The 25,176-nt window shown below is 38.5% G+C and overlaps 1 protein-coding gene across 1 annotated transcript in view; it reads right to left on the bottom strand.

Annotated features, from left to right (window-relative positions):
* The window catches only part of LOC122147388 (X-linked interleukin-1 receptor accessory protein-like 2), a 137,077-nt gene that overhangs the window by 85,207 nt on the left and 26,694 nt on the right, over positions 1-25,176 (bottom strand). Inside the window, exon 2 of the mRNA XM_042769675.1 lies at positions 23,293-23,391. Coding sequence (XP_042625609.1) covers positions 23,293-23,374 — 82 coding nt within the window. The 5' untranslated portion in view covers positions 23,375-23,391. The remainder of the gene's footprint in view (positions 1-23,292; positions 23,392-25,176) is intronic.

Genomic DNA, 25,176 nt, shown 5'->3' with positions numbered 1-25,176 from the left:
AATCCATTTAATAGTCCATAAAAAATAATTGGTACATTAAAATGTGCTCAAATTTGGATTTCGTCAGGGCAGTATATATTGTCCCATATAAAACGTTAAAGGTCAAAAAAAAAAAAAATTATAAAATATATATATATATATATATATATATATATATATATATATATATATATATATATATATATTGGTATGATAAAATGTGTTAAAATATTTGCATTTCACAAGATCAAACCATCCTTTATTAAACCACTTTGTGGGATTTAATGCATCCTTGCAGATGCTGGAGAAATGTGTAAAATGCTGAACAGTGCTTATTGCGAGCAACACTGCATGGACAAAGCATCTCGTTATATAGAGACACTCAGGGACAGACTTGGCCCTGGATTTTCTACCAAATAGGCCCAACACAACTACAGTACAAACAGTCTCTACTATCTCATATTATTACAGCAATCCTATTGCATTTATGGCAAATAACATCACAAAACCCATGGTGACTCTGCTGACAAAAACAATAGAAACCATCACGGAAATTTGAATGATTTCTACTATAAATACCACTACAAACATTACTCAACTTTTAACCATTCAGTCCATTCAATAATAGTTTCCTGTAGTGTGTATTGGGAAATATTACTTTAAGATTTAGTGGCTTTAACAAAAGCCATGAATAGAAGGTGACCAATCACCAGTAGAGACCAACAGTTTCCATTACAATTTCCATTAAAACCAATACAGGTCCCATTATAACCAGTAAAACCATTACAAATTATGTGATGCTTTCTATTTTTTTTTTTCAACATAGGATTGAAATAAATGTTTTATTGTATGAACTAAAATACTTGAAATCTACATAGAAAGAGCAGAATGCAAAATGTATATGACAATGATAAACATAAATATAAACATAAACACAGAATCTAGAATTCAAGTCAACTCTAGTCTGTTTTATTGTCAATTCTTCCACATGTACAGTACATACATACAGAGAATTGAAATTGCGTTACTCTCAGACCCTTGGTGCATACAGATAACACTAACAGTAGAGCATTAAATACAGATCAAATATAAAGTACTAACAAATATACAAATAGGTAATGTAAAAAGAAAGATAAGAAAGTAGCACAAGGCACATGGCAGTGAGTGCAAACCAGTGAAGTAAACAGTGCAGATATAATTATTGTAGTGCAAAGAGCTGTATTCAGTCTGATAAAAGTCTCAAAAATCTCAGAGAGCAGTTCTTTATTTAAACTGACAGAAGAGGTGGTTGAATGAGGTCAGTTAACTGCTGAGTGAGGTAGTGAGCAGACCAATGCTGCACAAAGTGTCTGGTGCATGTCCCAGTGTGTAGTGGGAGCTGGGGAGGGGACTGGGGTTCAGAGTTCAGTGGTGCATTGGGAAAAAGAGGGGAGGGGGGCAAGTTCGGGAGCGAGTTCAGCTTCCTGACAGCCTGATGAATGAAGCTGTCCTTCAGTCTGCTGGTCCTGGCCTGGAATGCTCTTGATGGTGCCTCTGTAGAAGGTGTACATGATGGGGGGTGGGGCTCTGGCTCTCCTCAGTTTGCGGAGGAAGTAGAGACGCTGCTGTGATTTCTTGGCCAGTGCTGCAGTGTTGTCGGTCCAGGAGAGGTCCTCTGTGATGTGCACACCCAGGAACTTGGTGCTGCTCACTCTCTCCACAGTCGCACCGTTGATGGTCAGAGGAGCATGCTGAGTGTGCGCTCTCCTGAAGTCAACAACAATCTCCTTCGTCTTCTCCACGTTCAGAGAGAGATTGTTGTCACTGCACCACCCCGGCCAGGCGGCTCACCTCGCTCCTGTAGTTTTGTCTCGTCTCTGTTGCTAATGAGACCCACCACAGTCGTGTCATCCGCAAACTTAATGAAGAGGTTGGAGTTGTGTGACGGTGTGCAGACGTGGGTCAGCAGAGTGAAGAGGAGGGGGCTCAGCACACATCCTTGGGGGGCTCCAGTGTTCAGTGTGATGGTGCTGGATGTGTTGCTGCCGACACGTACTGCCTGAGGTCTTCCAGTCAGAAAGTCAAAAAGTAGAAACCTGAAACAACAGAATTCTTTAACTTGAGTATTCATATGTCTCTGTGTGTGTGTGTGTCATGTACCCATTGTAGAATGGCTGCTGTCTCTTTATGAATGAATGGATTATTAATGCCAGACAATGTGGAGTGATAAATAGCAGTGGATGCTCACACTAGGGTTGTCCTGGGTTTTTAACTACAGTGCTATAGGCTACATGCTGTGTATAGTGAGATGTGTGAGCAAAGGTAACCTGATGTATCTGTTTTGCTTTTTTTTCCCTTTTAGCTTCTCCCAGCTGCCTTTATCTTCACATCTTTTGCTTGCTATCATGAGCCCACTCTCTTTCATGTCAGTTTCAGTTTCTTATAAGCAAAAATAGATTGCATTAGCGCCCCCTTTTGTTGGTTTGATGATGAACCAGCCATGACTTCTCCAGAATGTCCAGATGGCCAGTCCGCCCCTGGAGGCACTTCAGTAAATGACAGTGAATAAGAAGCTCAGCCTCATACTCCACAATCGGCAAAAACCAAATCCAAAGTTAAAGCTCATGCACTCGAGCCATCAGTCCATTTCACAGCGAGGTTTCTCTGCCGTCACAGAGGAAGTGTTACAGCGGACACAAGGCGTTTATATTATAAGTAAACTGGACACTTGAACTTGGCAAATGCACACAGTATTGTGCCATTAGCACACTTCAAGGTGCAGTTTCTTGGCCATCTCTGGATGCTTTAAAGTGGACATATAGTGTTAATGTTAATTGTCTGTTTGTTTACGTCTTTTATTGATTTTTCCGAACATTTCTGCCATATGCACATGAACTGACAGTCATCACTGATAAGCTACTACTAAATATTGTAGAAACTTAATTTTCTGTAAAGTTGCTTTGCAATGATTTGTTGTAAATGCATATACAAATAACTTGAATTGAAAAAATTTTTTAGAGGTATCTACTGCCTGTAAAGCCTATTTTTGAGCCAACAGGTCTTGATTAAGTCATGTGCATCCATACTCTCTTTTTCTTCACAGTAAAAATTACAGTGACACACAGAAGAAAATAGGTCATAAAAAACCATCACAAAAGCCGGACATTGTAACACGTGCGCACGCAAAAGTCTGTGTGTTTTTTATTTTTTTCGAAGTTCCCTTTAGGGGCTCTGTATTGAACACATACATTACTAAAATATAAAAAATATATATATATATATATATATATATATATATATATATAAATATATATATATTTGTTACCTAAATTTGAATTTTGCAGATCTCGCCATATAATTATGTAAACGAAATCAAGGTTTAATGACTAAAATAATTTCAGTTTCATACAGTATATATTACAACTGAGATTGTTCATCAGATTAAAATTACAAATTCAAAAGTAATTATTATTTTAAAGGAGGCTGAGATCTATTACTGACCTTTAGATTTCATCCTTTGGTCATCACTTGTGTTATTTTGCTGACATCATCTTTAATTAAAAAAAGAAAAAAATAGGCTATATAATATCAATATACACCAAATATTTCTGAGCGTGGTCTTTCTGATAACTTTTAAGTCTCATTATGTTATTCGTGATCATTGTCGTAATGTGTTACCGGGGTGCAGGGGTCACCTTAAGAAACCACTGTCTGAGGAAATGCTTCTGACCAGCTCCGGAGGGGCAGGAGAGCAGCGGGGTTATGAGGACACCCTCGGGAGACATCACGGGCCCCGGGCTCCTAGATCAGACTGAGAGACACTTCAGCACCGGCGGGGGCAGGGGCTCCAGATCAGGTTAATGGCAGTTAAATGACAGAACTGGCATCATCTCAATCAGCAGATTCTCTTGAGGCAGTTTGATTTCATTTACTCCAAATATTCATCCAAATGTTGAAACATCATGGTTTGAGCTGTTAAGCTGTTCCTATAAATTAGGTATGCTTTAGATGCTATCATTAGGTCAGTATTGTACATTTCAGTGTCTGTGCAAATGTAAGTAATTTTTTTTTTTTTTTTTTTTTTATTTTGTATTTTTAAGGGTCTCTGTGAATTTTTGTATAAAAAGGGGTGTGTCTTTTACTGTGGAGAATGTGTGAGACAATCCAAAAGTGAGGTATCTTCCAGACTAAGTCATGATCATGTTGCTCTTATCATCCTGACTTGCTTTATTTGTTGTTTAATGAATCTGAGCAGTTTGGGTCCATTTTGTGAACATAACTGTACCCATGATGCTCATTCAAAGTTTTTTTAATATATTGCTTTATTTGTTGTTTAATGAATCAGAGCAGTTTCGAATCTCGGGCCGGCAGGAATTGTGGGTGGGGGGAGTGCATGTACAGTTCTCTCTCCACCTTCAATACCAGGACTTAGGTGCCCCTTGAGCAAGGGATCGAACCCCCAACTGCTCCCCGGGCGCCGCAGCATAAAATGGCTGCCCACTGAGTGTGTGTTCACAGTGTGGTGTGTGAGTCACTGCTCTGTGTGTGTGCACTTCGGATGGGTTAAAATGCAGAGCACTAATTCTGAGTATGGGTCACCATACTTGGCTGAATGTCACGTCACTTTCAAAGAAGTGAGATACATAAGATGTTTGGAGGTGTGATTTCAGGCATAGCGAGGAACAGATGAGCGTGAGCGAGTTCTCTGGGTGTCTACTCTCACATTAGCTCCAATTATACCCAAAGGTAATTATCCATAACATCTGTATTTCAAAACGAGCATTTAATCTTCTCTGGCTGTTAATGACGTCCACTGTGGCTGACGTTTGGCAGGAGTCCATCATCAAAACACACACACACACACACATGAATACTTGTATTTTTATAATTGCTCTCACACACCAGACGCTGAAAACAGCAGAAACCATCAGCCACCAGCGTCAACACTCACACAGAAACTCTACTTTTGTATTATTTTGTGCTGTTAATCTTTCTCTTATTGTTTTCAATCCGAACACACTGTCAGAGAATTTTACTGCTGTTTGTTCACACTGACAGAGGAATGAGACATTCAAGAATTATTAACGGAATCAAACATCATTAAAATCTTTTGCTTCCAGTGATAGTTCATGACCAGCAAACCTTTAGTGAGAGCAGCCCGGAGTTTGAGCCAGTGTTAATTTAGTATTTCAGAGATTTTTATTTTTTTATGTTTTGAATTCAATTTTATTTTCACCTTTTCTGCTTTCATGTTAATTTAAAAATTTTAGTAATTTCGTATTATTTAGCAATTTCATCTCAGTTTTTATAATTTTGGTTTTGCCATGTTTGTTAGTTTTTGTTTTATTTTATTTATTTTTTTATTTAGTTATTTCTTTTATTTATTTATTTTACCTAAAATAAAATAAATTTTTTTTTTATATCTTTGATTTCAGTTAATATTTATTTCAAGTAATGAATTTTTTTTATTTATTTTTTTGGCATGTCTCAAATCAGGTTTTCAGTAATGTTCTTACTGTATAAAGGAAGTCTATAAGACAAGGCAATAATCGTTAAAAGACAAGTTAGCAGTATTAACATGAATGTAATAGAATTAATTATTCATACAGCATAAACTCTACACTCAGGATCATCCTCCCACCACTAAAAAGAGCTTTACAGCTCAAATAGCGAGCGCTGATGTTACTGCATTCACAAAAAAAAAAATATATGCTTCACAGTGTATGCGTCCAAACGATTGTCTCTAGTTAACAGATGCTGTCAGAACACCTGGCTTTCAACACCTTTATTGTGTATTAATACCGCATATATCCTTCATTTATTGATTCTGTAGGGCTCGTTCACACAGAATACGTTTCCATTGTTGTTATGAGAAGACACACACTAGTCTAGACGTCTCTCATCTACTGCAGCGTCTCCAGGCCTTGTGTTCTTCCTCGTTCCACTGTGTGAAAGGCCTCTTACTGTATTGTTGGAAGGCAAAAGAAACCAGCTATATTTAGGAAAAAGAAGAGAAAAGCTCCTCCTGTGAGCATCTCTCAGCTATGTGGACCCTGGGCAGATCTGACCTTCTCTCTCAGTGGACGAGAAAGACGCTGGTCTCAGCTGAGTGGGATTGAGGACGAGCGCCTCCTCCATTAACGGCCTGGCAAACACGTCCGCACTACCTGAAGGATTCATTAGCAATTATGCATGAGCTATTGAACATCTCCGGCTGCCTCTCTCGAGGCGAGAAGCACACTGCCGTGTTTGGCAGCGGCCGCATACCACACTCTCCAAATAATAGCCAATTCTTCAGTTCTGCCCTAGTTTCCCATCTCTTTTTGTTCTGAAACGCTCCCTCCGTCCCCACCTGCCATGAGCCACGCTGGCTTTAAGTGCTGCTGCTTTCACTAAAATCATATTACTGCTATTTATTAAGACAGCCAGAAAATTGCTGTGGGGATTCAGGAGTCAGGAGGAGAAGGAGAAAAGGAAAGAAACGAGTCTCTATCCGTGGCCTCTTGAAGAGAGCATCTTCTGTCATGTTAGGTTCAGAGCCAGAGAAGGAGCTCTTTGTCTGGCCTATCATCTCTCTCGCCTCCTCCCGCGCTCTTAAAACAGCATTACAAAACAGCAGAGGGAAGAAAACAAAACCTGAATTATCCTGCAGCTTGTTCAGCTGGAAGACAAATTATTTTCCTCTTGGTTAAACACTTTCTAAGGAATAAGACAGCAGCACAGTAATGCGGGGCTAAATGCGCTACGCTATCTAAGATGGGCTTTCAGCTCGGCGGAACCAGAGCAGATGAATGTTAACTCACGAAACCTTTCAGATACTCTCAGCTGACAGCATCCTGTAAAGTGTTCCTGGAATCTTTCTGCTGGTTACTTCTAGCAGATGATTCACTGTAATCACTGTTTCTATGGGAACTATAAGGGATCGTCAGATCGCATAAATATCTTCTTTTGAATCCACGGCGCGCTCTGGCACTTCAACGTCTCCAAATGTGGAGAGGAGTGCATGGCAAACCCAACAGCTTCAGGCAGATCACAGAGAGTGTGACGACTCCAGGTCCTCGCAGAGGTTTGGCTGGAGCGGAGAGGAAGAGCAGAGGTCTGTCAGCTAGATATTAGTGCTCACTGGCAGAAGGGAAGGAGGTACAGATGTTCACGGATACTGAAGCCTCGGTGCAGCAGACTGTGCTGAAAGACCACTCAAGCATGAAGTCCTCACAGACCTGAAATGATCTAACAGTTTCCCACCAGCATCAATGCTGAGAAAATGCACAAGATGTTGTTCAATACAACAACAATGCAGATTTTGGGGAGCAGGTAAGAGCAGAGCCTGAGGGACGCCTGCGGGAGTGAAGCGCTGCGCTCTTATTAGGGTCCAGCGCCCTAATGAGAGTCTTCCTCTGAGAAAAGCATGTTGCATTTTAATATATGCAGTATTTGTAGCATTCATGTTAGTATTGGCTAATGTAATTCTAAAAAAAAAAAAAAAGAAAAACATTTTGCATGAATAGGGTACAAATAATTTCACATTTTTTCAGCAAATGGACACTGAAAAGAAGTGCTTAACCTTCTGGAAATGTTGATAGTGTAGTTTAAAACCCATAATTCAGCATTTCATTTTTAAAATATAAATGGATTCATAAATCATATGGGGGGGGGTGATTACAGTGAAGGGGAATATACAACAGTCGGGCAGCCTAAAACAGCAAAAGAACTAAAACCCCAAAAGATACTGACCAAGCACATAATACGATAGGATAAAATATAAAAAACTATTTCCATGTTTTCATTTTTTATTTTTTATTTTATTTACGGACACCACGCTGTCTCTCCAGCTCTCTCTCACAAACACACACAGTACAGACACACGTGGAGACTCACACACAAACTCCCTTTCAGCACTGCCCCGTCACTTCATCAATAGTTTCACAGCTGAAAAGCAACATGACATTTCTCAGTAGCCAAGCGGTTACGCTACTGTTCTTGAAACAGTTCAACTTAATGCATGGGATTGGGTAATATCATATATTAATAGGCAAGGGTGGGGGGGGTATCTAGCCTATGTGACGATAAGAGGCAGACCCGGCCCTCCAGTGTAAGCGGTGTTCTCTGTCATTCAGCTTGCGTTATTATTGTTATTGAAGAGCGGATGTTGTTCTTCACTCACTGAAGAACAGATAAAGAGCGTTCTGCTGAACAGCTTGAAATGTGAAGAGTGGAGTACAGTCATGGGCAGTTCACATTCAGGAAGGTGTCCTTCAGACAGACTACAGGTGACATCCTAAAGCCTGCACTGGACACGGCAGCACTGAAGTGGCAGATCATCCAGGTCACGAGAATAGTGCCTCCTCAAATCATCTGCAGCTTAGTGGATTTTTGCTCTTTGACTGGAATTTTGACAAAAAATCTGGATTTTCTGTCCAGTAACACATAAGCCTCATTACGTCATCGGCTGCTTGAGACTCATCAAACGTCCCTTTCTTTGTTCTCTTTCACTGAAAATTTTGCTTCCATCTTATGAGTAGAACAATGTCCCCTGACTTCACAGATGAAGTGGATGAATGAATTGTACAGAACAGATACAGTGCACAGGTCCAGGTCAACCTGTCGCAGTGCTTTGTTTACTCCACTGACTGTCTTGAGCACTTCCTCCCAAACAGCTGATAAAACTGCAGTTTCCAGGCTGTCCATAACTGTGCAAATCTGCTTCATATTGTGTCCTTTTTGGATTTTCGTTATCATCATGGATACTCTCCAGAGCTTTGATTGCTCCGTGTCCAACTCTGAGAGTTATTATAGCATGATCTCTCGCTGACCATCTAGTGGCCAGAGCTGGTAGAGTTTCATCATTTTTAGACATCGCCGAAATTGCCTCGATACCAACAAGTATCGAAAACTGTCTTGTTGTTTGTTCGGTAGCAAATTTCAGTACCTAAGGGGTTAACCTGGTGAATGTCAGCGAGTCAGTAATTGTGCAGCATGTGTGATGTGCCTAAATCAGTGACTGGCTCTGGTGAGGCATCCAGGAAAACATGTGTTACGTGACCATTCATTCACAAGGTAGCATCATGCTACATAAGATAATTTATACAATATATTCTATGCTTTTACTCAAAACTCACTTTAAACCAACATCGAGTGTTTGTAATAACCTCCGATTGTGATATAATGAGGGTTTTGGTCATATAATATTGCAGAAATATGTTATTTGTAGCCTTTTATATCCAGCTAATTGCTACACGTGCTTAGCATATCTCATGTAAACACACAGCATTGGTATGAAAATCTCATGAAAAACCCATACAGATCATATACTGTCTTAAATGTGTTTATTAGCTTCATGTTTCATCCCTGTAAATGTTTTTTCTGGAAGTGTATGCACGCTCGGACCAGGTTCTGAACATGTAATATGACTGACACATGAGCAGCGAATGAGCTTCCTCGGAGTCAGAACAGTGACACAGGAACACAGCGCTAGAAGCAGATAATGCTCATCAGATCACGGAAAGTCAATAGAATTATGATTCCGTCTAAGCTATGCAATTTAAAATGAAAATGCACAAGTGGGACATTAGTCCCGGGGACATCATCAGTGAAGACAGGGCTTGTCTGTCTCTTGAAAAAGTGCACATGCTCTTTTTCAAGAACTGAGTGTTTTAAAGATCTTGAACATGCAGCAGTGATCCTCACATACTGACTTAAAACTTGAACTTTATTAAATCTATTTTCACTGATTTATTGTGTTGGTTACAGTTTTGTTCCTTTGAGCAGTGGACCTCAACAAACTGGAAAAAATAAAAACTTTTATGAGGTAATGTAATCTTGTTAAATGGATTTCATAAAATTGGTATTGAAAAAAAAAAAGTATCGTTCAGGAAGCAGTATTGAAGTGACAGTACTGAAAATAGCCCTACTACACTCTGAAAACTGCTGGGTGATTTCAACACAACTTTGAGTCAAATATGGACTAACCCAGCTGTTGGGTTAAATTTTTTAATTAAATTTTTAACCCAAAAGTTGGGTTAGTCCATATTTGACCCAAAGTTGTGTTGAAATCACCCAGCAGTTTTCAGAGTGTATGGCAGATGAGCTTTTCAGAAGAGTGAGGGTCCATCCTTCACACCTCACAAGGTAAGACATGAGAATTTCCCATCGATTACTTGATGCTAAAAAGAAATTGTACAGCATTTGAACGAATGCAAAACACTGCTGCTTCAGCGGGGCACTCCACAGCATATTCAGAGAATGAGCAGAACACAGGACATACCCCACAAGAGGATTCGCGTCTTTACTTCTGGCCTGAAGTCCAGAATATCTGCCAGCCATGTAACAGCACGGTCGTAGCTTTGGCCGCGACAATCCCTCAGCTCAGTGTTGTGCTCTTTTATGGCCAACACAAGCCCGTTTGCCATGTGTTCTGCAGTATGGCTGTGTACTGGAATGACCTGCAGAAAACTTTCAAGAGTTCCCCACTGTCCTGTTTGACGCAGTGAGTAGTCTGGAGTCTGGAGTAGAAGCTACAATACAGTAGAAATAATCTGGCAAAATAACATGCAAAACATTGTAACCCATTACACGAATAAACTCTTCACACGTTGTAGAGGATAGTTCACTGATCTCGACGCATCACAATAAATGTCCATGTCTCGCTCAGGCAAGCTGTTCGTTCTCACCACCAGAAGACAGTCCACGAGAGGCTGTATAGTATATATTTTACAACAGTAATTGCATAGTAATTTTAATAGACACGCCAGCATAGGTACATGCCTAGAATGGCTACAGATAAATCCGTCCGTGTGATGAAGCGCCTAAATAAAAACAAACTTTTTATTCTGCTTTATATCAGCTTCAGAAACGCATCACTGTCAAACCACTTGTTAGGAGAAAGGGACAGCAGAGGTTTGTGCTGATTAAAACGGCATGTGCAACGTGATCTCATGAGAATTCATATGTGTTTTACATAAATAGTGGTTCTACAAAACATGCATTTACTCACGTTTGCTCAGACACTGAATACTGATGGATTTCCAGCATCTAAACGTACGAGGTGCTGACAACAACTAAAATGCAAGTTATTTACATTTGAAGAACTTTACAAATGAATCCTTATCAATATTAAAATCGCAGCATTAACAGTTTATTATGTTGTATTCCGTTATCATATCAATGACAGTGTGTTTTCAACTGCATTTTTAAGTGAAGTTTCCTCATTTACTAAATATGAAAAGATAACATTTCCTTCTGTTCTGTGTAATTTCTGCTGCCAGCTCATTTCAATTAAACCCTAAATGAGTAACATTAAGAAACAGACTGTGCCACGCGGTGTTTCTGGAGACACAAACTACTGTATTCCAGCAGAGGACTGCGACTGCAACGCACCGTCACTTGGGTTACTGTTGGGACTGCTGTTGATATTTTTTTTGCAATAAATAAATTATTGTGATTGCACTTGTCTGTCTGTCATGTTTTTCTTCATACTGTACATATTTTTAAGAAAGAGTTATGGTTAGGTTTAGAGGTAGGATTAAGATTAATGACACATGAAAATATATATTTTAATGCTATAATTGTTACTAATGCATATTCCGGCCTATTATGTTTTACATGTTTTTATATTCGCTATAAAATGTGTATGTGAATGTTTGGGGTGTAAAAAATCATTTACTAGAAAAAAAATAAAAAAATGCATTGATATGCATATCTTAATGATATATTTATATAAAGACATTATTAGCTGTAAATACATAGTAATTTTACATTTTTAATGTTGTAATACGTCCCAAAGTGTATGTTTCAGCATAAATCAAAATGAACAAAAATGTACGTTTTGTGCTTGTAAATGTCACATACTAATACCTACGAATGAACAGAGAGCAGGCTGGCATGAGAGGGAAGCTGTGAGTGATTTACTAGAGAAACTGGGGGGAAGGAAGTGCCAAAGGCACTTACTGGAGGCACTTAGCTGTAAAACTAAAAGTGCACAAATCATCCATTGATCACATAATTAAATAAAAATAATGAAATTATGAAAACTTCTCTGAAAAATCTATTTGACAAATACTGCATTTAATTCACTTCATCTGTGATAGAGTCTGCACGTAGCAGAAAGCAGAAAGTGTCCGACTTCATGTCTCCGCTTTCGATCCCGCCGTGACTGATCGGTCTGTGCAGCGCTGCATGAACACCAACACACCTATTGGTTCTCTTGTTATATGTGTCATGTTGTCATTGGTTGGTTTATGTCATGTGACCCCTATTGTTTGGTGTATATATATCTATCATGTTCCCATTGGCTCTTGTCTAGTTTTGTTCTGAGTTTGTTCATGGTCATGCCTAGTCAAGTCTCTCTTTATCTCGTATTTGTTCATGTTTTCAATGAACTGCACATCGGTTCTTCAGCTCACCTTCAGTGGGTGTTTGTTGTAATAGGTCAGCGCATAAACACACACACACACACATAGTCTAATACCAGCCCTAGCCAGAAAGTAACATGAAACAACATGATTTACTCTCACTGTTAGTAAGCGTTAGCAGAGTTGCGACGGGCTGGATCTTCAGTCCTGTGTTTCTGCAGCATGTCTGCTCATAATTGTGGGGTTGTACATTCACAGCATCTCTCGCTGCTGACCTGGATTCAGATTTCTGAAGGAAATCTACACTGTAATTCATAGGTTAATATAAATTTGCCGCACAACTGCCTCCAAATTAGTCCTTAAAAAACTCTTCTCCATCTTTGAGTGTCAATTATATAATATACAGCTTTATGTTTTTCAGCTTTGGCAAAATTACAGAGCGGGAGGACTCCTTGAGATCAGTGAGCAGCTTAATTACAAACTAGCAGACAGTTTGGCTGCCGTCGTCTTCAGTCTCGTGTCCTGTGTGTTTAATCTGAGATACACTGCGAAAAAAGACGTCAAATGAGGGTAAACACAAACCCTGCAAGAGTCCTGCGAAGCCAACTGCAAGTCACATCTACTCAGCATTCTCCACTATATTACAGCACAAAACCTTCCGTAATATACATCCCATTCATTTAAAAAAAAACGTTCACATTTACTGCCTACATATCTCTGAATGACAGTTTCATCAATGAGTGGCTGATATGGAGCATTTTTGACATGAAACTCCTGCAGCTGAAGATGATGTAAATGTCATGAAATGAAACATTTCCCAACCACCTTTAATTTTTCTCTCGACTATAGATGTCAGAAAGTCTCATCCAAACATGCATCTTCAGAGAGCATCATATGTTTGAGTAACGAATGACTGTAAAGGAAAGATTGTGTGGAAAGTCCTTATATGGAGATGTTTGGGCGTGTTTTATGCTAATGACTAGCCTCGGGCACGGCCACTCATTCCATACTCCAAGTTCATTAACATTAGAATCAGGTTAAGAACAGATTCGTGTGTATATGCACGTGTGGAGAATTAGGCAGACAAGTTCTTCTGCGTGTACAACTCCAAATGAACCCATGCAATTATTAGTGAATGAGACCCACTGAAAAGTTAAAGAGAGACTAATAGGTTAAGACTGACCCGCTCAAAATTTGTCACTGTTTATTGAAGAGTACACACACGGTCATGTGTAAATATACTATCAGATCAGATTATTAGCATATTTCTATTTCTTTCTTTATTTGCGAGCTTGTTAAAGCGTGGCTGTGATCAGGTTATTCATTAGCTGTATAGGTCCACACACATATCGATTGCTGTTCATAATTAATCACAGTTAGAGAAACTCCGTCTGCTGGTCCACACAATAATTAAAAGCAATCTGATCACATCGTGCTCTATTATTCAGACACTGGGTTGGAAGTGTTCATGGACGGCTTTGATGTCTCAGAGACTGTCTTATGATTGATTCTAGATGCTGTTACCATGGGGACTCTTTCACAATAAAACAACCCTTTCCTTTATTAACGCTAATATTTTCATCAAAATCAAAACACACAGTCTTCCTCACAATATTGTAGAAAGTCAAAAACCAATAACCTTTAATATAAATGAACTGAAGAGCAACATCTTCAAGAAAATTTATGAATATTTTCAGCCAAAAAAGTTATTTTCAAGATTAACAGTAATGCATATATGATAATGCTTTAATTTAGGGAACATGTATTAATTTGTATCTACTGCTGAATTAACCGCTGAATCATCAGGACTTTGAGCAATTATATTAGAAATGTGTTAATTCTGTATTAGGCTGAAGTGTCAGATGGTGAAGTGCTCTTCAAGCAGAACAGTGATTAATGGACAGCAGCATATAGAAACATTCTAAGGGTTCGGCTGTCCAAACATATTAAAACATGTGAGAATGTGCATGTTATAGTGTACACATTAATACTCACTGGATCAGGCCCCGGAAATGCTGATCGGGAGCACCGGGAGGATTCCCGGTGGGCCGGCCTGTTTTTGGGCCGCGACACCGGTGTTGTCTTGCCACTGGTTTGAACTGTGCTGTACTGAGACTGCCTGCACTCACTCTGTTTATATATTATTTTCTAGCAGCCCATATTATGTTCACTAGATAAAAAAATAAAAAAATAAAATAAAATCCTTCTAGCGTAGGCTATTCTTAAACTTGGACGTCATTATTGAAGTACAAATCCAAACAAGTGGTCCACAATCTCTAAGTTTGCTTTAATTGAAAAAAAAAAAAAAAATAGCATTTTCGTTCATCCAAAGGCTAAAGTTGCAATAATATTTTAGCTCAAAACTTTTAGAAAAAAAAAATGCTTGATTGGCTGATGCTTCATAGACCTTGTTATGCTTTCAAGTGTAATGCCAGTTATAATTTCACAGTATTTTCACCTAAATTACACGTGTTTAATCACAATTCTATGATGGTACAATTTACTCAGGCTGATTTCATTTTTTGTATGACATTAAAATTCTTTTTAGAATAGTTGTACATAAATAGGTTAAGCAAAACAATTATTTTTATTTCGGATAAACTTTTTAACTTCAGGCAGACTTAGGCCTACAGTACATTATTGTACAGTACAAATATTTGGAACGTGCTTTATTCTGTCCCTTATTTTCTTAAAGAATAAACAATAATACAAGAATAAACATTATTTTCTTAAAGAATAAGATAAGGAATCACAATTGTTACTTATTTTCCATTTCTGAAGTTATTTGGCTTTTGTCTCTCCTGAAAGCGGCACCTTGCTCAAAAAAAGCAACAAGTCATCAATGGAGATATGTGAGCAAAAGATAATAGGAAAAAAAAGTATAACAGAAAGTGCAAAGGCGGCACTGAAAAGACCAGTACAAAAAAATCTAAATAACCAAGTGGGCCGGTCTCCAGGGCTGAAAATGAGTCCCAGTCCGGCCCTGCACTGGATCAAGAAATTCACCAGGATCTCTACAGACATTGTCAGATGGACACGGCTCCTGTCACTATTGCACGATAAATAATCCATCTCTAAATACAGCTATTAATACATGCTGTGTTGCCTTTACCATTTGAACCTAGTTAATTAAGGAATATAATATTGGTTGCCTATTCCAGTAATTACAGTCCAAGCAGATCTTAAACAAGTCATAAAATGCATCTTCTTAAATTACATGATACATGACCACCTCGCCTCAGACCTTCTGATTGAAATAGTTGCTTTTCTGCATTAACTGGTCATAAAATGTAATCTGCGTACGTAACAACACACAAACAATTAGAATCTGTTCATGTCTTTATTTAACACATCCCATTAAACACCTCACAGCACTGTTGAAAAAGTAAGCAAACTTTACCTTGTTGAATTCACAGCTGTTTTTATGCTCAGTGATGAGTTTCAGGAGTTGTCTGTCCTGAGCAGTTACACTGCCTCCAGCATCTTCTGCATATTTAAACCCTTCACAACAGCGACTGAATGAAACAGAGAGCCATCTTTTCTGATGGAGCAACATGCTCTAACTCTCAACTCATCACTACGCTTGCTCAGGACCCTTGGTGTCACTGTTAAAGGCTTACTCCACCACAAAATGAAAATTTTTGTCATTAATCACTTACCCCCATGTTGTTCTAAACCCGTTAAAAGCTTCGTTTGCCTTCGGAACACAATTTAAGATATTTTGGATGAAAACAGGGAGGCTTGAGACTGTCCCATAGACTGTCAAATAAATAACAGTGTCAAGGTCCAGGAAAGTATGAAAAGCATCGTCAGAATACTCCATCTGTCATCAGTGATTCAACCGTAACGATATGATGCGCCGAGAATACTTTACACGAAGAAAACAAAAATAACGACTTTATTTAATAATTCCTCTCCTCTGTGTCTCTCCAAATCAGCGTAGCGCCATTTTGACAAATCTGAGCAGGACGCAGGCGGCGTACGCGCTTCTGTGCTTTTCATTCTTTTTCTGGACCTTGACACTGTTATTTCTGGCATCGTGTTTCAATGTGCAGGGAACCCCATTACTTCCGATGAGAAACCTTTGGTGTCAATGTGCAAACGCAAAATGTATCTTCAAAAATGATATATTGAGGTACAATACTGTCATTATGACATATACAGTATGTAGTAGTATGATTTTCAATTTAAACAGCCACAATAATGTTATTAATAGTGACTGTTCAAAGGGCAGCCAGCGTGTTACAAATTGATGCCAAGCATCCATATGTGACGAGCTGGGAGTGAGAATGTGTTGGATGGACTCATATCTATTACAAAGGATGAAAAGATTCACTGATGCTCAAGAAGGAAACATGATGCATTAAGAGCTGGGGAGTGCAAACCTACTGCAAACGTTATGTTAAATATTCCCAAAACAATCTCTATTCACCACACTGCAGACAAATCAGAGTCAGCTGCAAATGTCAGAAGGACCCTAGACCTCACAACTCCAAAAACATCAGAACAAATTTTAAAATAGGCACTATCTTCGTAAATCAATAGTAAATTGGTAGATCTGTGGTTTAAATAACTACATTCTCAATAAAAAAAATAAATAAATAATAAAAACAGTATGAGTCTCAATCTCCAGCTGGTGGAGTTCATGGGCACTTCACCCCTGGACTCTTGCCATTCTCACAGACTAATATTTCCCATAATCCTTGCGGACTCATCATCACTTATTGCATTCACCTGTGTCTTGTCACCTCCATCAGTCCTGTGTTTCCTAGTTCCTTTTTGCCTTGCCTTTGTTTTTTCTTGTTTCTTTGTGTTTTTTTGTTTTTGGTATTTTCTTGTTTTTTTGTGTTGACTTGTTACTCTTTTGTCTGGCCCTGGATTATACCTGTTTGCTGTTGTTTGACCCTGCCTGTTTTGACCATGATTCGATTAAAAGGCTGCACTTGGATCCACTACTGCTTTTTTACGCCTCCCAATGTTACAGAATGCTGGTAACTGGGGTGCGGTAGTAGATGATGTCATTTGCTTGGATGTTCCTAGTCGGATTAGACGTTTAATAAAAAATTTAATGACCAAAAAATTTTCATTTTTAAAATGATGTGTACAATCAGATTTTCTGCAGGTATTCAGTGGGCGCTTACTCAGGTTGAACTCTGTGCTACACTGCAATAAATTATTCTCCCCACAAGAGCTTTGTCAAGCTTGCTAATTTTTAGGAAAATCTAACAGACTGTTCTGGAAAGACTTTCTGCTGGACTAGCACTGGTACTAATGTGTGGTGATGACAGTGGATTTCAGTTGGTCTTTCAGTTTATCCCAATCATGTTCAACAAGAACCAACAGACTCCCAAACAGCACTAAAATGGGAAGTCTTTCAATATTTTCAAGGTTTGGTTCAGCGTCTCCACCGAGCTGTCCAACTACGTATGGAAAAACATTGTGCATAGCTGATCTACACACAGCAGCAGTAAATGTACCCTTTCAAGAGAAACTCTTCAATCTAAGTCTCTGGACTGAGTGATAGAAAACATAAAGAGAAAACCATGTTCTAAGTCTCCAGTCTGTCCAGAGTCACATTAACAGAAGTCTCGGGCCTGTGAAGGGAAGAGAAAATCACAGATCCCACGCTCTGAGTTTCAGCTTGTGAGGCAACAAGAGATGCGACCACACCAAAGTGCAATCTTCTCATTGTTGGGAGGGATTAATGTGTGTCATCACCACACATTAGTGCCAGTGCCTGTGTCCAGCGGAAAGTCTTTCCAGAACAGTCTCTTCGATTTTCCTGAAAACAACAACAGATGCAGCATGTCCTGAGAGAGACAAAAGAAGATTGAGTTCTGAGAAAGAGGGCCCTATTTTAATGATCTAAGCACATGGTCTAAAGCACATGGCGGAGGTGCACTCAGGGCGTGTCCAAATACACTTTTGCTAGTTTAACGGCGGGAAAACGGTTGGCGCTCCCTGGCGCATGGTCTAAATGGGTTGTCTCTATTCTCTTAATGAGTAATGGGTGTTTTTTGGGTGCAACGTGCAATAAACCAATCATAGTGTCATATACAGTTCATCTTTCCATAAGTAAACTTAACTCTGCAGTAGTGACGACCAACTTACTGACTCATTCTATGCATCTTATGCACTTTATTCCTTTACGCATTCGTGGAATCCATTCAGGAGTTGTGTTAGACTGCAGATGTGATGAGAGCCACCTCAGCTGATCATGTAATAGATCATGGTCTCTCTCTGAGAGAAGATGGGCAGAGTTCAGCCCAAACACAAGCTACATTCACACCGGGCTTTGCTTCAGTAAAACAAGAACAATACCGGAATATTGATCCTGTTATCAGGACCCATGTAACATTACTACAATTAATCCCAGAACACGTTTTGCTCATATTATGCTGCATGTAAATTAGAGAAGCTCCTAAAATGTGCTCAGAAGGATCCAGACTTGAACAGCTCTAGAATAGAATACGGATATATGTGGAGATACTGTGTGTCTCTCTTTGGCCCCGTTTACACTGCAGGTCTTGATGCCCAATTGTGATTTGTTGCCTATATCTGATTTTTTTGGCTGTCTGTTTATACATTCTTTCAATTGTGACCCATATCCGATTCGTGTTTGCACTTGCCATACCATCTGAAACACCGCGCATGCGTTGTTGTCATTTACCGCCTGCACATTTGCTTCCTCATGAGAATACTGTGACCTGTGCTGACAAAACTAGTCACAATGAGCAATTAAAAAAAAAAAAAAATTACAAATTTGGGGGAAAATTAAATTCTCCATTAAAAGACCTTCAAAATGATTTATGATTTGGTTGGAATCAGACAGAAAAAATGACTGAGTCACCTGTTTGAAGTCGATAGTGAAGTCCTCCGTCTTTTCTTATTATTCATTACTATATGAATAATCACAATACAGCTTTTTGTTTATTTTATCTTTGCTATTATAAATAAGAACAGATGCAAAAAAAACAAACAAACATTAGAACAAATAGCCTAGAAATAAACAAATAATGCATCACCTTTATCCTTTTATATCTAAACTAAAGCATTCATGTACGAAAAACAATCAAATGTAAAAATAACTTAAGTGTGTTCATTACAAATAAATTGATTATTAAAACTACAAAAGCAGTTAAATGAAGTGCAGCGAGTGATTCCCTTTTTTCTTTTATTGTTAGATTAACATTATGATAATGATACAGACATCCTACTGTAATGCACGGATCTAATATAATGTTACACATCAGATGTTTTCCCCAACAGTTCCCAAAGCGTTCACTTAAGACAGAGCAGATGATGTTTGCATGAACACTGTAATACTGTAATTCTGTATATGTGTGTATTTATCGGGATCGCGCGCCGTAATATGCACGCACTTCAGATGACAGTCAGCGTGAGAAGCAAGCGGAGAAAATATAATCCTCTCAGAAAATGTTTTTTGCCTGTAGCTCAAAAAAGCCTGTGCGAGTTTACACTCATTTTGCCAGCACGGGTCACATATGACGTTGTTAAACCGCGGAGAAGTACCAAATTGTTGCAGTTTTAATGATGTATAGAACTCAATGCCTCAGAAAATCGGATCTGCCTGTTTACATGACAGTCACATTGGCACATATCTGATTTAAATCTGATTTATTTCCACTTATGAATGAGGCCTGAAACCGATCTCGAAATATCCGAATGCATGCGTTTTTTTACAGTGATTAATGAGTGGGACATGTGTCACTGTAGCTTGATATTTTTTAGTGATAAATTAGCCTATAAGCACCAGAAACACTGACAGAAGTCACGAGAAGGGCCATTACAGACTCGTACATTAGATTAGCTGTTTAGATATACCTCACTTTACATTTACATATGTACACATAACCTGCTCATCCCTCTTTCAGCTGTTTATTCATCAAATGACTCTCTCTAAGCACACAGCAGCTCAGATGCATTTCCTCAGTCTCAGGACACTTGAGGGACACTTTGTTTTGCTCATTAATAATTAAATTACAATACATATATTACACTCCCAAGGCCCTCATAAGGTGTAGATAGAGGAAAATTAATTTTCTGATGTGTGACTTCAGGCAAAACATTAAGAGAAGCTTATTTTCCAGCTTTTAAGACATGTTGTTTCTTTTAGGGAAAATGTGTTTTTACTCACTGTCAAGGGCAGTTTGCCTGATTAAAGTTATATTAAAGGCTTTTAAAGGTTACAATTTAACTGCAGATGCATGATTGGCCTTGAACAGAAGATTGTACAACTTTAAACTCTATAAGGCATACTTCTTTATGATTGATCAATTGCATATTTTTTTGCATAATGACTGTGACTGATATTCACTGTTGACCATATCATACATCACTAGTTAGAATAGCTCATCTCACAATTAAAATTGTGGAAATTACCTTCCTTTTAAATGTTATAGTTAGCATAAACATTTTGTTGGATGGTTAGAGAGTCCGGCGTTCTGGTAAAAAAAAAAAAAAAAAAAAAAAAACCTGGTACAAACTAAGTTAATATATATATATATACACGCAACAGCTAAAGTCTGTCTACACTGGACATGACAAACCATTAAAAATCATTTGAATTTTGAGTCAGTAGGTCATTTGTCATGTCGTGCCGCGCCGCACCGCATCCAGTGCAGACAGCCTCACTGATTATAATGGGTTCTGTAGTGTTTTGTCTGGTGTAGACACGGTGTAAGAGTTAACATCAGTTAAGAAATGGCACCTGGTTCTTCATAGAGGGCTTTTCATCTGCATACATCACTCTATATCAGTTATCTCTCCATTGTGCACCAGAGAAATGATAGTTCTGCAAGTTTAGACTAGTAGACTTAGGATCTATTATCGCTTTAATGTTGAATTTATAATTTATTTAATAATTCAAATGTACAGTATAGTATATGCAAAACTCAAGACTACAAATTCTGAACTGTGACATTATTATTTATCCCCACCAATATGTGTACATTTTCTCATATCTACATATGTCATGTCTAAACACATGAATGACTAATAAGTGTCCATGATAAGGAAAATATTATTATTTTTTTTTTAAATATTTTTTCTATTGATGTAGGGTGGGGGTTGGGTTTGGAAAGCAGTTTATGACATTTTCAAGAGACATGTTTTTTTTTTTTTAAATATGTTTTCAAAATAAAAAAAATATTTTTTTAGAAATACTCTGAATTAATTTGTAAATCATCTAGTCCACACAAAAGCTAACTTACAGTTAAAAATCATATAATAATAGTGTTGCAGTGATCATCTTGTTTCTAGGCTGACTGTTGCACCACATGGACACAAAAAGGGCAAATTATGTAATATTTGAAAGAGACTTGCTGTATAGACCTTGGCACAGTCACAAATATCTCTATCTATGATATAATGTCCTGCTTTTCCTTCACAAGAACATCTATTAAACTATATATGCCTCATGTTTTTTTTTCCCATGTGGCAACACATATGTGCAGTATTCTTCTGCCACCAATTAAGACATCAAAACTAAAATTTCTGTCTTGACACATTACATTGCTGCACACATTACATATATGAGATAACCCCCATATATACCACACATGAGATCACCCCGTAGCAGATCTACTGTATGCAGGTGGAGCTGGGGAAGGTGAAGGATTTCTGAAGCGCACTGCAACAGCTACAGCAGCACTAGCTGAGTATCTGAATGTTGAGCAGCAGCTCACTGGCTGCTGATGCGAAAGAAACCAATCAGCTATACCATGTGAATAATCATGTGATTATATCAGATTGAGTTAGAACCTATCAGCCTGTCCTGTTTAGAATTTCGTGAGAGAACTTTGTATATGTGGAACAAAGCTACAATAGATATGTCTGCTGTTTCACAGAGATGGATAATCACAATGCTGTCAGTGTATATCTGTCCCTAATATAAGGAAACTGATAGAAAACACATTTGACAATCTGAGATCAGAGCATATCATTTGAAAAGAATGGCTGATAAACACATGATTAAAACTGGCCACAGCTTTCCTGCCTGCATATAATACTGTGTGTCTCTCAGCTGCAGAGATTTACCACAAAAGAACAGACAGTTTATGTAGCTCTCAAATATGAGAAATATCAGCACATCTTACTTGATTTGTTGTGTATTTGGCACAATACAACCTAAAGTGTGGCAAATCAAAACAATGCAAGTAATCAAATATGATCTGTATGTAGCATATGGTATGTATGAGATGTTAACATATATTAGCTAATCATTGACTTGACTTGAAAATGATGTATGATGACCGCAGGCAATGGCAGGAAATTTACTGGAAAACTACTGTCAGGATTTACTATTATCCTTAAACATACAATCCAGTGCTGCTGGTATCATGATAGCACAATAAAGCACTACTACTTAACGTTTAACACAGCAGCATCACACACACACACACACACACTGCTATAAACCAGCGTCTCACATGTTAATCATGCATATTAAAACACAGGAAACATTTCTGCTTATTTGGTGGCACAGTAAAGCGTACATGCCAAACTCTGAAATCTGTGGCTGGGTGAGAAAACTGACAGTCGAGATTGTCTCTGTGTTTTTACCGCCCACATAAATGCCCGTTTGGTGCTGATAACATAATTGCTGAACGCACACGGCCCCCACACAAACACACACAGAATGCAGCGGGAGAAAAACAGTTATGTGATCGTGTGGAGAGACTGGGTCTTCACTAAAAAAACACAACATTTCACAGAGAAATTGCATCAAAAACCACTCCGTTCCTTTTTTTGTAAACAGTTCAAACTGAATCCAAGTGTCTTTATTCACCAGTGATAAAAACACTGCGTTTACTCCACGTTCCCATCATTCCTCCAGACGGAACCAAACAGCAGGAGAGGCTTGACCTCCACAAAATACAAGACTGAAAGCTGACATCCAACTCCCCAGCGCATGCTCCTGGTCTGAAACGATGCTGTAAGTGCAGTTAAATGGCAGTCTTACCTGAGTTCCTCTTGGAGATGTATTTGAGATTGATGGAGGCTGCTGAATTGACGAGGAGGAGCATGAATCCAGCGAGCTTCATCTTTCAGTCGTGTGCAGCTAAAAAAAAAAAAAAAAAAAACAGAATAATACCTTTATTTATATATATATATATACACACACACACACACACACACACAGTTGCATGCTCTTTATTATCTTTATTTTAATTTTTGATCTTGAGATTTAAACTTTATTCACTATATTGCCTACAGTGATTAACAACTTTATTAAAACAAATTTATGTAAGGATTTTAACCAGTTTTGTAAGGTTTGTGCCACTGCTGCTCTTAACTAACAGAGTTGGTAATTACCAAAATAATTTCTTAGCTCTTTAGTAACAGTAGTATGCTATTTTTAATGCTATAATATAATTATTGCTGTTATCTATGAAAGAGAGGCAGAGAAAAATATTGCTTTATAGTGTTTTTTTATTTAGATACACAATTAGTCAAAAAATGGGCAGAATGTGGAAAAGTGTGTACAATCGTCAATAAAATTTAAATAAAGAAAATAGTTTTTTAATCTGATTAGTTGAAAAAATAATCAACCAACTAATCGATTATCAAAATAATTTAGCTGCAGCCCTACATGAAATGTCCTGCTAGCTGAAGAACACTGATCTAGTGACGCACCAGTTACTCAGTGTTCTGTGGTCATTTTAATTCTGAGGATTCTACAAAGCCTTGGTCAAGTGTCTTTGGTGGCTGTGGCTTTTGATATGATTTGGTCAAATACTGAACATCAGTGTGTACATTTTTCTGTCAGAAATATCTCTTAGTTCTAACTCATTTTGCATCATTCAAACACATGCTTCTCTATTCGCCAAGATGTTTATGACAGATCATGCTGCTCTGGCTTCCAATACGCACTACTGAAGAACAAATGCTCTAAAAATGACTCTTCCAGATATGTGTGTGGTGTTATGGAAAGATAAAAAAGGCTTTATGTGTTTTTGAAAGCAACCACAGAGTCTAGGTGATGCACAAATAAATGCTTCTAGACCAAAGTTTCCCTGTGTCAGAAAACATTGGTCTCCTGCTTGATTTAAAAGCTTTAAACCCAGAAGTACTTTAATAAAAAGACAGCTGTACAAACTGAAGCAAACTCCTGAAAGTGTGCTACACAGAGACCTTTTGGTGTAAAAAGCTACAAGAAGTTCTATGTATGTGCATGAGTCGTGCTGCACGTCTGTTTATGGGTGCGTTATTAACAGCCGAGAGCCCATTTAGCACTCTTTTAGGGGATCTACTAAAAAATTCAAAGACTTTTCTCAAAGCTTTCCCAGGAAAGAATACATCTACAATAAGTGAGGCCACAGCTCTTCACAAAGAACCTCTCCGCGTCGAACTTTCTGCCAGGAGCTGAGCCTGCAGATGGTCTAATGTAGCCTTCTACAGTTTTCTACAGTTCCTCTGCAGGAAAGGTTTCGAACAGCCCATCCTCTGATGCTGCTAAACATCCACGCCGCTCTCCACAGTTTATCGCTCCCGAAGAGCCGCCACACACACAGCTGTTCTCAAATAAATCAGCCACAGGTCTGAGACGTTCACAGTGTTCGCTGATACGAGGTTGCCATCTGCTCGGGCAGCATTAACTCCGGAGGAATTACCGCTGATAGAATTCCCCGGTGAACGCAGCTGAAAGTGAATTCAGTATTGAGGTGAACACGGAGGACTGACTCCATCTGAGCTGGGCCTCATGGGAACTCTGCTGTGTGCACTTCTACAGCAGGATATTCAACAAACCTGATCAACCTCGCTCAACAGTCTTCTACAGCTTGCAATGGCTGGATTGGGCCTGTTTTCTTCACATTATGTAATATTGTTCAACTGTAAACATAAA

Source organism: Cyprinus carpio, chromosome A14 (assembly GCF_018340385.1).
Source record: "Cyprinus carpio isolate SPL01 chromosome A14, ASM1834038v1, whole genome shotgun sequence".
NCBI lineage: Eukaryota > Metazoa > Chordata > Actinopteri > Cypriniformes > Cyprinidae > Cyprinus > Cyprinus carpio.
The sequence above is the reverse complement of the archived record's forward strand: the minus strand, read 5'-3'. Positions and strand labels throughout refer to the sequence as shown.